The sequence below is a fragment of the Emiliania huxleyi genome (genome assembly GCF_000372725.1).
Source record: "Emiliania huxleyi CCMP1516 unplaced genomic scaffold EMIHUscaffold_825, whole genome shotgun sequence".
Lineage (NCBI taxonomy): Eukaryota > Haptophyta > Isochrysidales > Noelaerhabdaceae > Emiliania > Emiliania huxleyi.
The window spans coordinates 2,831-16,584 of NW_005195836.1; the positions used below are offsets into that span (position 1 = coordinate 2,831).

The 13,754-nt window shown below is 66.3% G+C and overlaps 6 protein-coding genes across 6 annotated transcripts; 3 read left to right on the plus strand and 3 right to left on the minus strand.

Moving 5' to 3' along the window:
• Nucleotides 1-1,635: 1,635 nt before the first annotated feature.
• On the minus strand, nt 1,636-3,579 carry EMIHUDRAFT_121243 (hypothetical protein; the record flags this gene model as incomplete). Its single annotated transcript, XM_005759010.1, has 2 exons — nt 1,636-1,745; nt 2,607-3,579. 2 exons carry the CDS (start codon nt 3,577-3,579, stop codon nt 1,636-1,638), a joined length of 1,083 nt encoding a protein of 360 aa, XP_005759067.1.
• A 703-nt stretch (nt 3,580-4,282) lies between these two features.
• EMIHUDRAFT_249793 (hypothetical protein) lies at nt 4,283-6,802 on the plus strand (the record flags this gene model as incomplete). Its single annotated transcript, XM_005759011.1, has 3 exons — nt 4,283-4,341; nt 5,907-6,660; nt 6,794-6,802. The coding sequence occupies 3 exons, from the start codon at nt 4,283-4,285 to the stop codon at nt 6,800-6,802; spliced, it is 822 nt and encodes a 273-aa protein (XP_005759068.1).
• A 139-nt stretch (nt 6,803-6,941) lies between these two features.
• On the minus strand, nt 6,942-9,214 carry EMIHUDRAFT_249794 (hypothetical protein; the record flags this gene model as incomplete). Its single annotated transcript, XM_005759012.1, has 6 exons — nt 6,942-6,964; nt 7,034-7,595; nt 7,782-8,273; nt 8,325-8,582; nt 8,802-8,828; nt 9,077-9,214. 6 exons carry the CDS (start codon nt 9,212-9,214, stop codon nt 6,942-6,944), a joined length of 1,500 nt encoding a protein of 499 aa, XP_005759069.1.
• A 7-nt stretch (nt 9,215-9,221) lies between these two features.
• EMIHUDRAFT_372235 (hypothetical protein) lies at nt 9,222-9,754 on the minus strand (the record flags this gene model as incomplete). The annotated part of the gene is made up of 1 exon (XM_005759013.1): nt 9,222-9,754. A coding segment is annotated over one exon (533 nt), but the record flags the coding sequence as incomplete, so codon positions are not given.
• A 1,556-nt stretch (nt 9,755-11,310) lies between these two features.
• EMIHUDRAFT_249796 (hypothetical protein) lies at nt 11,311-12,419 on the plus strand (the record flags this gene model as incomplete). Its single annotated transcript, XM_005759014.1, has 3 exons — nt 11,311-11,326; nt 11,431-11,519; nt 11,733-12,419. 3 exons carry the CDS (start codon nt 11,311-11,313, stop codon nt 12,417-12,419), a joined length of 792 nt encoding a protein of 263 aa, XP_005759071.1.
• A 597-nt stretch (nt 12,420-13,016) lies between these two features.
• Nucleotides 13,017-13,433, plus strand: EMIHUDRAFT_49190 (hypothetical protein; the record flags this gene model as incomplete). The annotated part of the gene is made up of 1 exon (XM_005759015.1): nt 13,017-13,433. A coding segment is annotated over one exon (417 nt), but the record flags the coding sequence as incomplete, so codon positions are not given.
• Nucleotides 13,434-13,754: the final 321 nt, after the last annotated feature.

Sequence of the window (13,754 nt, forward strand, 5' to 3'; positions counted from 1 at the left end):
TGGGGCGGCGGACTCTATGGCGTGCTGGGCCACGGTGACCACGAGGACCAGCTGCTGCCCAAGAAGATTGAGGCCTTTGCGGGCCAGCGCGTCGTCGCCGTGTCGGCGCAAAACAACATGAGCGTCGCCATCACCGCCGACGGCGCCGTCTGGTCGTGGGGCCTTAACCACGGCCGCGGCGTGGTGCTGGGCCACGGCGACGAGCCGACCCTGCTGCCCAAGAAGGTCGAGGGCCTGGCTGGCCAGCACGTCGTCGCTGTGTCAGCTGGAGACTTGCACAGCCTCGCCATCACCGCCGACGGCGCCGTCTGGAGCTGGGGCCGTGGAACCTTTGGCGAGCTGGGCCACGGCGACGAGAAGGACCAGCCGCCCAAGAAGATCGAGGCCTTGGCTGGCCAGCGCGTCGTCGCCGTGTCGGCGGGACACCACCACAGCCTCGCCCGCACCGCCAACGGCAGCGTCTGGAGCTGGGGCGGTGGAGGAGACGGCGTGCTAGGCCACGGCGACGAGCAGAACCAGCTGCTGCCCAAGAAGATCGACATCGAGGAGTGGGTGGTGCGGCCGACCCCCAAGAAGAGGACGCGAGCCTCGGCGGCGTCTCCCAAGACGGCATCGGTCTGAGGACGAGGACGAGATCGAGGACACGTTCACTCGAGCACGCTCGTGCCTCTCGGGGGGAGACTGCTGCTGTGGCTCTGTGGAGCAGGAGCTGGACGAGGATGGATCGGAGACACGCGTATGATCTCCAACTCGTGGGGGCCGCGGAGTTGCGGCTAGCGTTCGCATGGGCTCGCTCTCCCCGATCGCCCGCCACGCCGCCCCCGCCGCTGTCCGCTGACTGTTGCCGGCATGTCCATGTGCGTTGCCTCACGCGCTCGGTGACGGGGACGTACACGCGAGAGTCCCGCTCTCTCTCTCTCTCTCTCTCTCTCTCTCTCTCTCTCTCTCTCTCTCTCTCTCTCTCTCTCTCTCTCTCTCTCTCTCTCTCTCTCTCTCTCTTGGTGAAATATGTCTCTATGGTATACGCGGCGCTCCAGGCAGGAGCGGAGAGTAGGTGGAGGAAGGGCACACACAATACGCAAACGATGGCTTGGGCTGTGTGTGGGCTGGTCGCGGTGGGGGATATGGTGCTTGTTTATGGTCCTCATTTCCCCCACTCAGCACTCACCACTCCCAACCGGCAGGGCCTCACGGGGCAATTTTGAATGCCTCTGCCATCGCTCAGGTCCCAAACCATGTGCTCGTCCGCGCAGGGAGGGCTCGGTCGCGCCCCCCCCAGAGAGCAGAGTGAGGTGTTCGGACTGAGCGACGGCAGGACCCTTTGAAATCATAAACTGCGACGTCCGTGAGGCCCCTACGGCCGGTGGCAGTGAGTGGGTGATTGGAGGGCCATAAACTACCATCACGCCGCCCATCGGACCCCTCCTCCACCCCAAACACAGTCCAAACCGGGGCCCCGGCGGCGGCCGGCGCGGCGGCGGCGACGCACGCCGGCGAAGCACCATCAAGCTGCTGTACGGCCTCGGCATCGCCTACCCAGGCTTAGCTAGACTGAGACATATTGTGCACACGGTCTGTTTCTACAATATATATATATGCACTAACACTTTACCTCCCAGAGCTCGTCCCGGTCCATTACGGCCATCCTCGTCCTCCGGCGCCGGGCTCCGCCGGCCAGTCGCCCGCCAGATCCGGCTTCGTCAGGAGGGCGTCGTCGCGGAGCACCATCGCCGCTGTCGGCGCTCCTGCGGTCCGGGGGCACGTCTGGGTGGCCAGGGGCGGGGGTCGAGCCGTGAGTGCTCCGCCGGGGCGAGCTTCTGGGTCCATGGCACCGCTGCCGGACCCGTCCGAGAGCCTTTCCGGACACGTTCCTCGTTCGCTCGATGGCCTAGCTGGCGGCCGATATTCGACAACCAAAGCTCCGGACGCCGCGGCCAAAGATCCGCGCACAGCCCCAGGGCTCGTGGTGAGTGTGGGGTGTGCCTCACGAGGCGAAGAGGCCGCGTGAACTCCCGTAGAAGCTCGCGAAGAGTGCGGATTTGGAGCGCCGCGCCGGACCTCCGCCGGGGCCCGCCGGGGCCATGGGAGAGGTCAGAAATCGTTTTGGGGGGTAGACTACTACAAACCGGTCACGTCCCCGTCCAGTTTAGTCCCTTGGCCAGCCCTGGGCCGCTCGGCACCGCGCGGGGGTGCCGTTAAGCGACCCTACGGATTTGTTGTGGTCGATTTTGGCCAAAAAGCCCAATCGCCATATGTGCCGTCGAAAATTTCTTCTTTTTCGAGCACGGGCAATTATTAGCACGTGTGTCCGCGCCTGACGCCTGTGTCGAGCCTGTCTGACAGAGTTCTTTCTTAAATTCTTTTCCGCCTGCGCTACACTGGGGACCCCAACGCGACCGCCTCGCAGATGGTGAACGAGCGGCAGTCCTCCGTCCCGCTCGGCGGGCCGCCATCGGCGGGGCACCGCCGCGGCTGCACGGCTGTGCACACGGCCTCCGGGACGCCGTACGAGCCGCCGGCCTCCTCTCCGGCCCCTCTGACTGGCGCCGCCGCTCGAAGGAGGCCCTGCGGGCGCTCTCGCCGCAGCATCACCTGCGTGCCGCCACCTGCCCAGCGGACGGCCCCCGTGTACGCCGCGCCGGCGCTCCTCGTCGTGTCGTTCCAGCGGACGCCGTCGAGCGACCATGCGTGGCCGCCCGCCTCGGTCGCCCCGTTGCCCGCGTGGCTGAGGACGTGCAGCACCTCTGGCCGCGTGCCGTCCTCCGAGGCGGGCGCCACCCAGCCCCACGTGTCCTCGACTCGCGAGCTCAGCACGGGCGAGGCTGGCCGGAGGCGGGAGCATGGCCCATCGAAGCGAGCGCACCGCGCGACGCCCACGGCCTGCAGGTCGCCGCCGCGCCCCTTGTAGAGCATCAGCACCGTGCCATTGCGCAGAAGGAGGGGCGTGGCGTTGCTGACATCCTCATAGTCCCAGTCGCCGGCGGCTCGATCGCCCGGCCCGAGCAGGGGCGAATCGCGCCGCGCCCACGGCCCCCAGAGCGAGGCCGACGTGGCGAGCCCGACGCGGCGAGTAGCGCGGTCGCCCGTCCTCGGGTCGACGCGCCGCGTGCAGTTTGGGTGCGTGCCGTCCCGCGGGTCCCAGGTGTTGGCCGAGCCCATGTAGTAGAGCGCCCACAGCCATGCGCCTCCCGACCGGACGCGGTGGATTGTCGGGCCGTGCACGCCGCCCGAGTCCCAGTGCGGCGGCGAGCGGGGAGCCAGCGCCACGCCCGCTCGCTCGTAAGGCCCGAGCGGGTGAGCGGCAGTCAGGTGGACCACCCGCGAGTTGGAGCAGTAATGCAAGACGCCGCAGTCGCCAGTCATCTCCGACGCAAACATGTGGACGGTCGATCCGTCTCGGATGGGCGAGCCGCCCCACGTCCACGAGCGGGAGCGGAACGCTCTCCTCGCGCCGGCGGCAGACCAGCTGACCTGTCCGCAACGCTCGCCGGCCCAGCCGGGGTGGCACTCGCAGCCGCCGGAGACGCAGTCCCCGTTGAAGCCGGCGCAATCGGCCGCGGTGGAGCAGGCGGCAGGCATTTTCCGTCGAGACGGGTCATGGGAGTGGCCAGCAAACAGACACTCGTTCATACCAGCCAGGGTTCCGGCCCCTAGCCAGATAGGGGGTCTGTGCTCTTACCTACCACGCGCGAAAACGCCCTACCTGTCTACCTATCCCCAGGCCGCGCAGCGAAGCGAAAAAAGACGAAAATAGGGGGTACCTACCTATTGCTCTTTGCGGGGCCCTCTGGGGCGGTCAAAACCGGACCTACCTACCTATTGCAGAGGCGCCAGCCGGTGGGAACAGACCCCCTATCTGGCTAGGAGCCGGAACCCAGGAGTCCAGGCTCAGAAAGAATTCAAAAAACGGGATCAGACAGAGAAGGCGAGACGGCGGCGAAGCCGCGGCCGAAGAAGTATAAGAGGGGAAGGCGGGCTCCGCAGCCGACGGCGACGCCTGACCATCAGAAAGCGAACAGGAGGGAGGACCGGGAGGAGAGGGGAGCCCCTTCGGATGGGGGGTAGGGAGATCGGGCGGAGGAGCCCTAAGTGGCGATGTCGGGTGAGAGTGACGTCATGCTCGTGTCTGGTGTTTACTAGCTCCGAGTAGAGGGGGCGTTCCGCAGCTAGGGGACACCCAAAGCGCAGAACCAACCCTCGGAGACCTGTGTTTACCGTTTACGGCCCTTTCCCTGCGAACGCGCACCCCCCCCCGGGCTAGGGCGCTCTAGCCCGTAACCCGATGCCGATCATCCGGCCCGCTGTGGGTGCGCTTCTTAGCTCCCCGGCCCTGGATGTGAGGTTAATGACTGCACTCTAAGTGCTCCAAGTGCCCATGGAGCGTCCGAGAACATCCAGAGAGCCGTGAAAGCACGCCGTGAATCGACGCGCCCTGCCTAGGTGAGGCACACACTGCCCAGGACTACGTGCCTGCCCTTCTCTCCCACCCTGCTGCACGCCACACCGGCGGTCGGCCCTTTCTGGCCACGCCGCCGCGCGCGGCAGGCCGCAGCCCCGCGGCGCTCCGACGCTCGCGGCGCGGCGCGGCGCGCACGGGGCTGCGGCCGCTGCGACGGCGGCTGCGCTGGCGGGACTCACGGAGACTCTGGCCCACACCCTGTACGAGCTAGAGTCACCCGATTCGGCCCGCGGGAGATTGTGTGGGTGTGTTTGGAGATTGATACGTGACGGAGGGGTTATTTTGCGATGGCCGATGCAGGCGGCCGACCTCTCAACCAAGCTCGAGAGGCTTCAGAACCGGGGTATCCGCGATAGATATTGCGCCCTTTCTCCTCAACGGCTATCCCTGCTTCTAGAAGTATGTTTTTCTTTTGCCAGTGGCAGTGCGCGCCAGTCCGCGCCCTTGTCGTGTGTGTGCTGTGAGAGAGGCGGGTCCAGATTCTTTTGCGAGTCCCGTGCCCAAAGAAAGAAAAAAGAAAATGCGCACTCAGGGGGGTTTCTAAAATTCCTGTGTTAGTGCCAGTCAGTGCGCGCCAGTCCCGTGCCTAGTGTAAAGAAAGAAAGAAAACACAGACGTCAAGGGAGGGATGGGCCTAGTAAAGAAATAAATAAAGAAAACGGACTAGGATGGATGGGAGGACGGCACGAACGGATGGAAAAAAAGAAAGAAAACAGACAACCCAAGGGAGGGATGGGAGGACGGCACGCCGCCACCACACAGGGATTTTAAGGAGAGGAGTGTGATGCGCTAGCCGTCACGAACGGATGGAAAGAAAGAAAGAAAGAAAACACACAACCCAAGGGAGGGATGGGAGAACGGCACGCCGCCACCACACAGAACGGATGGGCCTAGTGTTCGTGCTTCACCCTTGGGTTTCTTGCCGTCGTGCCTGGGCACTCCCAGCGGATCTCACCTAAAGTAGCCCCTCTTCGGTGCCTTGTGTCCCGCGGCCCACACGCCTCCCGACCGCTTGCGGCACCGTCGCCGCCGCACTTTTCTGATCAACTACCTCACCCTCCCTTGCGCAGGCCGGTCGGAGGCCGTCTGAGACCTCTGTGCGGACCGCGCGCAGCCCTGAGACCTCTGCGCGCTGTCGAGAGCAGCTTGGCAGGCATGGCCGACGAGACAGCGGCTGATCAGGCGCGCCTCACCCGCTCACAACCCACCACCAGACCCAGCCCGACCTGCACGCCAGCGGAGAGGCGGCTCGGCGCCATGCAGCGCCGGGCAGAGCAACCAGCACCCCATCGTGCGGCGGCGCACGCACGCCGCAGGTGGCTACACTGCCCGAGGCGCTGCTGCTCTGGGCCGAGAGCGACTCCATCCAGCCACCATCTCTGCACTCACATGATCGCTAGTACTCTACGCAGCACACCCACCGACAATGGCGGCTCTGCCGACCCAGGGGCCACGCCGCAGCGCAGCGCTCACCCTCACCGCTGCTGCTCCGGCAGGCGTCTGCCCGGACCTGGGCGCTTCTGCTCCTGCAGACGAAGCTGGCGGGCGAGGTGGCGAGGCACCGCCAATGTGCCGAGGAGCTTCGCCACCTTGCGCGAGAGCAGGTGGCGCGCGAGGTGCGTATTCAGAACCTCGAGCAGCAGCTGGCGCAGGCCGTAGCGGCATGCCGCTATGATGCGCGCAGAGAGAGCCGTGAGATTGCGCGGCGCGTCGCCCCTCTCCTCCTGGGCGACAAGGAACTGCGCCCGTTTCAGCTCGACGCGGCATGCGCGCTCTTTGACGGGCGACATACTTTCGTGCTCCGGAAGGCAGGCGATGGGAAAAGCGTGTGCTATCAGCTTCCCGCGCTCATGCGGCCGCCCACGCCAAAGCCTGCGCCGCCCAAGCTTACCCTCGTCGTGATGCCGCTGGTGGCTCTCGCGTGGGAGCAGGCGGACGAGCTCAATTCGCGCATACCCTACCTCGCCAGCGACGGTTTGCCCCGGAAGGTCGCGCACGTCCTCGACGGCGCGTCGCAGAGCCTCTTTGCCGGCGCGGAGGACGGCCCCGAGCCTTCCCGCGAGGAGCTGATCCGCTCGCTGAGCGGCCAGGCGAGCCTTCCCCGTGGCTCGCCTGAGGATCACCTCCTCGAGCGGCTGCAGGAGACGCTGCCGGGCGGAGACGCTATGAGCACGGTCCTCTTTGTGTCGCCAGAGAAGCTGGTGCGCAGTCGAGCCCTGCACGCTCTGCTCCGCATCGCGTACGAGGAGGGCTGGTGGCGCTGCGTCGCCATCGACGAGGCGCACTGTGTGGACGAGCACGGCCTTGAGTTTCGGCACGACTATCGGCTGCTAGGGGCGCTGACGGTCGTCTTCCCGGAGCTCACGTACATGCTGCTCACCGCCACCGCCTCTCCCGTCACAGTGCAGTCCCTCTGTATCACGCTCGGCATCGAGACGGACCCGGTCGTGGTGCGTGGCACAACACGGCGCGAGCAGACGGCCTACTCCGTCCCCGCCGATGCCCCTCCGGCGGCGGCCGAAGGCGCCGCGCATCCTCGCGGCGCACAATCTCCTCGGAGCCCCAGCGGCGCACCGTCTGCGCGAGGAAGCCGGTGTACCGAAGCGCGGCCATAGGCACGTGCCGCGTCGTCGTCGCGTTGCCCACGCGTATGTGCGCCATCAAGACGAGCCCAGTCTGGCGCGAGCCCCGCAGCAGCAATGACGCGGCCGATACCCCGCGACGCGCCGGCTTGCTCGAGCACGCCGTGGAAGAGCAGCGAGGTGGGGTTGTTTGCGATCGGGTCGCGCACACGCGCGATGCGGAACAGCGAGGCCTGCGCGAAAATCGAACGCAGCACCTTCCTCCGCCACCCGCCGTCGCCCCTCCCATCTTCCGGCGTGACCATGCTGCGCCAAAGCCGGGCCACGACTGGCGCGGCGCGGCTGCACTGCTTGAGGAAGGCGTCACCGTCCAACGTCAGCGACTGGCCATCCACGATCGGACCGACAACGTTGACGTGAACCTCCTGCAGTCGGCGCATGCCCTTGCGGATGCTCGGCGCCGAGAAGGAGCGCAGCCGCCGCTGGGCGGCGTCTTGAGAGCGCTGCAGCAGCGTGAGCTCGGCGCACACGAACGCCATGAGCCCAGCACGTTCCTTAGCAAGGCGATCATACACCTGCGTCATGGTTACGGTCAGGGTGAGGGTGAGGGTCAGGGTGAGGGTCAGGGTCAGGGTCAGGGTCAGGGTCAGGGTCGGTCACGGTCACGGTAAGGGTCGGAATTAGGGTCAGGGTCGGGGTCAGGGTCAGGCGCTCGCCTGCGCGGTCGGCAGCCCGCTCACCAGCTTGCGTGTAGCCTCGTTGAGGACAATCACCACAACATCAAGCATCGTGCTGCTCCTCTCCTCTTCGCGACGCTCTGCGGCGCACTCCTCCATGGACTGCTCGCGGCGCCGCTGTCTCTTCTGCGACGGCGCGGGCGAGTTGCGCGTCGCAATGCGCTTGGTCGGAACGCAAGCACCGAGAGCAGAGCGTCCCCCCCCCGCCGCGAGTCTCGCCGACGCCGCCTGCACGTCGGCGAGTACGTCGTCGGCAGCGGTGGCAATCATCTGGACATCAAGGCCTGCCGTGCGCGAGGTCTCCGCGGTGGACGCGGCGGCGAGCGCCTCGAGCAACGGCAGGAGCCCGTTGGCGACGAGCTCGTTACCAGCAGCATCGAGCATGTCCTTGGCCACATGCTGCGCAGCGGCCACCGTATCAGCAGCAAGCATCTCGTGCAGCACGTTCTGGACCTTTGCCGACGCCTGGCTGCGCCGCTCTCGCCGTGCTGCGGCCTGCGCAGCGTCAGGGCAAAGACGCCACAATCGCGACTGGCGATCCCCCACCCGCGACACGCCTTGGGCCGAGCCGGTGCGCTGCAGCTGCCACAGCTCGTTCAGTGCGGAGTCCACCTCGTCCTCGGAGAGGTCGCCCTCGTACGGCACGTCGCCATTCTCGACTGCGAGCCGCAGCAGCTCAGCAATCCGCTGCGCAGGCAGGTAACCCGCCACGCCGGCCGAGTCATCCCCGCTCTGCTGCTCATCGTCAAATGCGGCGGGGTCGCTCTCGGCCCAGAGCAGCAGCGCCTCGGGCAGTGTAGCCACCTGCGGCGTGCGTGCGCCGCCGCACGATGGGGTGCTGGTTGCTCTGCCCGGCGCTGCATGGCGCCGAGCCGCCTCTCCGCTGGCGTGCAGGTCGGGCTGGGTCTGGTGGTGGGTTGTGAGCGGGTGAGGCGCGCCTGATCAGCCGCTGTCTCGTCGGCCATGCCTGCCAAGCTGCTCTCGACAGCGCGCAGAGGTCTCAGGGCTGCGCGCGGTCCGCACAGAGGTCTCAGACGGCCTCCGACCGGCCTGCGCAAGGGAGGGTGAGGTAGTTGATCAGAAAAGTGCGGCGGCGACGGTGCCGCAAGCATTCGGGAGGCGTGTGGGCCGCGGGACACAAGGCACCGACGAGGGGCTACTTTAGGTGAGATCCGCTGGGAGTCCCAGCTGTGTGCTGGGGCGGGTCCCCAAGGGTGAACGCCCCGGCCAGGGTTGGCAAGCGCCACCGTCCACAAGGCACAGCTCAGCTGCAAACCATAAATGCACTCTCACTCTACCTGGACCCGTCGCCGCCGGCCGCTCTCACAGCGTCCGTCGTCGTTCGTGCTGGTCGGCATCGACTCCGCCAGTAAAAAAGGTGAGGCGGCCGTGCGACGGCTGACGGCTGAAAGTCCACCGAAAGCTGCGTCGCTCATTCGTCACCGTGTCTTGGCGCGGCAGATGATGCCCTTGGCCGTCGCCGCCTTCGCTGCCATCGCCGCCGCCACCGCCGCTGTCCTTCTGCGCGTGCTGGATCCAGCCGTGACCACAGTGCCAATGACCCGAGTGAGCCGTCCAACGGCAATGGAGGTGGAGGAGACGGCAGAGGCGGTGGCAGTGGCGGCGGAGGAGGCGGAGGCTGTGGTGGTGGCGGCTGTTGAGGTGAGGAGGGCTGCTGCGGGAAACGCGTGCGCGGGCTCGCCGCTCGTCGTCTCCCGGCCAGATCTGAACCAGGACTCGGAGGGAGGCCGCTGCGTGCAGAGCGCATCCAACGCGAGCGCCCTCCCCTCCTCGCAAGAGCTGCCTGGTTTAGCCCCAGCCGCTTCGTCTGTGAGGTTTCGCGGCATCTCAGTCAGCACTGCAGCTGCCTCACCCCGGGTCGCATCCCACACAAGCAGCTGTGAGCGGGTCCAGACCAGGCAGGCGGCGCGGCGCGGCGAGGAGGCGGCGGACACGGAATGGGCAGGGGGGGGCATCTCTCGGCGGCCTGCAAGCGTGAGTGGTCACGGCGGCAACGGTGCTGGCAGCGGCGGTGGCGAAGGCGGTGGCGACGGCGACGACGGTGGTCCATACAAGCAGCAGCCTCGTGGGGGTAGTGCTCGCCAGGCCGCCATCGCTGCGGGTGGCGGCGCCGTGGCCGCCGTCCTCGCCACGGCTCTCTCGGCCCAGCGTCGTTCCCTCGCCGTGAGTGCCCGAGATTATCCAAGGATGTCGCTTCCGCCCCACCGACTCTCCTCGCTTCCGCCGCCGCCATCACCGCCGCCGCCATCACCGCCGCCGCCATCACCGCCGCCGTCACCGCCTCCGCCTCCGCCTCAGCCTCCGCCTCAGCCTCAGCCTCAGCCTTCGCCTTCGCCTTCGCCTTCGCCTTCGCCTTCGCCTTCGCCACCGCGACCACCACCGCCGCCACCACCGCCGCCACCACAACTGCTGCCGCCGCCCCCCCCACCGCCGCCGCCACCAATGCCACCGCCGCCGCCAAGAACACCATCGCCGCGAAGGCAAGCGTCACGACGGCCGCTAGCGCCTCCGCCTTCGGCAGCGCTACCGCGCCCGCCACCGCGCCCGCCACCGCGCCCGCCACCGCGCCCACCACCGCCTCCGCCACCGAGTCCGAAGGCGAGAGCATTCTCGGCGCTGCCCGCGCCGCCGGCAGTGCCACCCGGCGAGGAGGGCGTGAGGGGGGTCGTGCGCGGCCGTCCCCGCTCTGGTGCTCGTCCGCCTCCACCTCGCTACGCCGCGGCGCTCGCCAGGATCGCGCCCTAGATGCGGAACGGATCCCACATCGCCCCGTATCTCCCCCATATCTCGAGCCCTAGATGCGGACACGCTCTGTATTCCGACAGACGACACGTACTCGACCAACCGTGCTCCGCTGTATACCCGTAGCCCGTGCACATGCGGTGCTCGGAATGCCGGACGGTGTGCTGCATTCACAACGTATAGGCTCGCGGCCCGCGCCGCGAGCAGAGCTGCGCTGCGCCTCGTCCGCGGGCTGAACCGCAGAGCCTCTCGCCTCCTGTCCGGCGGGGGAGCGGCCAGCCTGCTCGCTCTCGCGGCGGCGGTGGCGCTTCGCGACGCGTGGCGACAGCAACGTCTCGACCTCCTACTCTCCCAGCCGGATTTGGTCGGCAGCGTCGGCCTGCTTGCTGTCGCAGCCTTATCGGCGACGGCGGGGCCGCCGCCTGGCATCGCTACCGCTCTGGCAATGGCTGTGGCCGTGGCCAGCGGCGGGTGGGAGGCTATGCGTGCGCTACTCCGTTCTCTCCCTCGCGACCGTTGAGCACCACTTGTGCATGTGACATGTTGTTGTTAAAAAAAGTTGGTTCTTGACTTCAAAGTCAAATCTCAAAAAACACCATTTAGGCTAGTGCCATTTCACTCTGACACGCTAATCTTGAAAACGTCTCCAACGGAGCTCCGTGTTGCTTCCAGCGCCCTCCCCCGCGCTCCCTGCGGCCATGGCCGATGCTCCTAGAAGGAGAGGTCATCTGGCTACCGCGAGAGCGACCCAACTCGTCGACATCGTCCGATGATGGTGCCGCAAAGTCAGCCTTCGGAGGCTATCGTGGGGTCGAGCCGCCGGCAGTAGCCGTGACATGTGGTTCCACCACCCCTCGTAGGCTTTGCCTCTGACCGCCACCGTTCCCAGGCTGCCTAATGTGGGATGGAAAGGAAGGCTGGGAGAGCGTATATAGAAGCGTGCCCGACCTCGTCGTGGCAACCTGTACGGCAGCGCTGGTAGGCGCGATGAGCGTCGTGCCACCTGACCCGAGACGGGTCGCAGGCGTCGTACCGAGCGCGTCGAGACCGTGTCCTGATGTGATCTGCACGGGTGAGTCACGTCGGCGTCAAAGGAGCGACGTGCGACCTGTCAGAGCTTGATCTCCAATCTCAGCGGCGTCGAGTCGTCTCCGGCGGCGACAATTTTGTCCCTCCCCAAGACGCACAGAGGCAGCTGAGATTGCGCCACCCTCTCTTAAAGCACTGTACACGCGCTTCCCGGATAACGCGGCCGACCTGCTGCGAGATGGCGCGCTGCTGGTCCAGCTGCTCAATCCGGCGGAGGTGAGCACCGTCCTTCACCAACTGTCCACACAGAAGACGGACAAGAAGGCGCCGCGCAGGCTGGATCACTCACAAGGGAACGGGTACGCCGGAGAGTACGCGGATCTGACGAAGCCGCTGCCAGACCTCCTGCAGCGCTGCCAGGACGCGGCGCGGAAATGGCTCATCGACCATGCAGGCCCGCTGTGCGAGGTGAAGAGGAAGGAAACGAGGGGCGGGACGGACGTCACTGTGACCATGTCTGGCAAGGACGCGCTGGACAAGTCCAAGGCCCTGCTGCTGCGGTACGGGTTGGGCGGCATCAACTTCGCGCACCGCGACTCGTGCGGCGACTTCCAGGCCCTGCTCCTCCTCTCGCAGCCGGGCGTCGACTATACGGGTGGCGAATTCTACCTGGCCGACGCCAACCCACCGTTTGAAACGCAGCCCTTCCCCTTTGCCGCCGCGGGCGAACTGCTCCTCTTTCGCGGCCGCCAGGGCCACGGCGCGGTCGAGTGGAAGCACGGCATGCAAGAGGTGAAGGCCGGCAGTGCGAAAGTGACGCGTCGCGTGGCGGTCGGGTTCTTCCAGTAAGTACTTTGCGCGCGCCTGGTGTGAAGTGAAGTTTCTTTGTTTCTTATCAAAGCACGGGCGACACACACACACACACACACACACACACACACACACACACACACACACACACACACACGGGCGAGAGCCTTGGAGCCCTTTGCCAAATTTTTTTGAGCTTAGCCTTCGGTGTTATGAAACAACGCAAGGCGGACATGGCATATCGCTCTCGGGCCCACAGACATCCCGCACACTCGCCGCACACCCGCCGCCCCCGCGCGCGCCCCACCCCGGCCGGGAGAGAGGGGAGTGACAGTTTGGGATGGCAACAGCCCGAGTATGTTGAGTCCTGGCTCAACAACGCAGATAACAAGAGGAGGTGGTCCGGCCCACAGGTCCGGCTCACGCGCCCCGAGCTGACCCTCTACCGCACTGGTCACTTCCGCCCCCTCGCTCCCAACCCATCCACCCCGCCCCGGGCCGCGCCGCGCGATCTCGGGCGATCTCGCGCTATCTTTTTTTGAGCCCGATTTTTTTTATGGTGGTCGCTCGCGGTGATTGACCCAAGCTGCAATGCATCCCGCCAAGGCCGCCGCCGCGCTGGCCTCGAAGCGGCTGCGCACGCTCGTCCTCAACGCAGATTACTCTCCACTCTCCGCCTGCCACCCGGTGCGCGGCGCTCTGCTCCTCCGAGAGAACAAGGCGCACGAGGTGGAGAGCACCGACATCCTGCTTTTCTCGGAGAAGCTCTCCCTCCGCGCGCCCGCCGTGATAGTGCTCACGCAATACCAGTCCATCGGGAAGCCGCGCCGAACCGGCAACTCGACCCGCCCACGTATCCTACAGCGCGACGCATGTGTCTGCCAGTACTGTGGCGGCGTTGCCAGAACGGTTGATCACGTGATTCCGAAGAGCGACGGCGGGAGGGACACGTGGACCAACATGGTTGCCTGCTGCGCCAAGTGCAACGCTAGGAAGGGTGCACTGTCGCTCAAGCAGTCTGGCATGCGCCTGTTGCGAGAGCCTCTCGAGCCGCGGCCAGCGGACATGATGCGGCAAAAGCTGTCTGCGTACAGGCTGCGGCCACACTCGGCGGTCGCCTCTGCATGGGAAAAGTATCTGTGACCGCCACGGAGAGCTGTGACCTGGCTGTGAGACAGAGAGCGCGCGCTCTCAGACTCAGAGACGCTGCTGCAGGGGGAAGTCACAGCTCTGACACCACCCCTGCACCTCTCTGAGGCTCTGACGGGCTGTACCATAATCCATGTGTTGTGTGAAAGAAACTTTACGAGTCTAGGACTACGAGTACCGCGGGTAGCGGAGGCCTCTTCTACCACAGAACAGTACGAGAGAAGC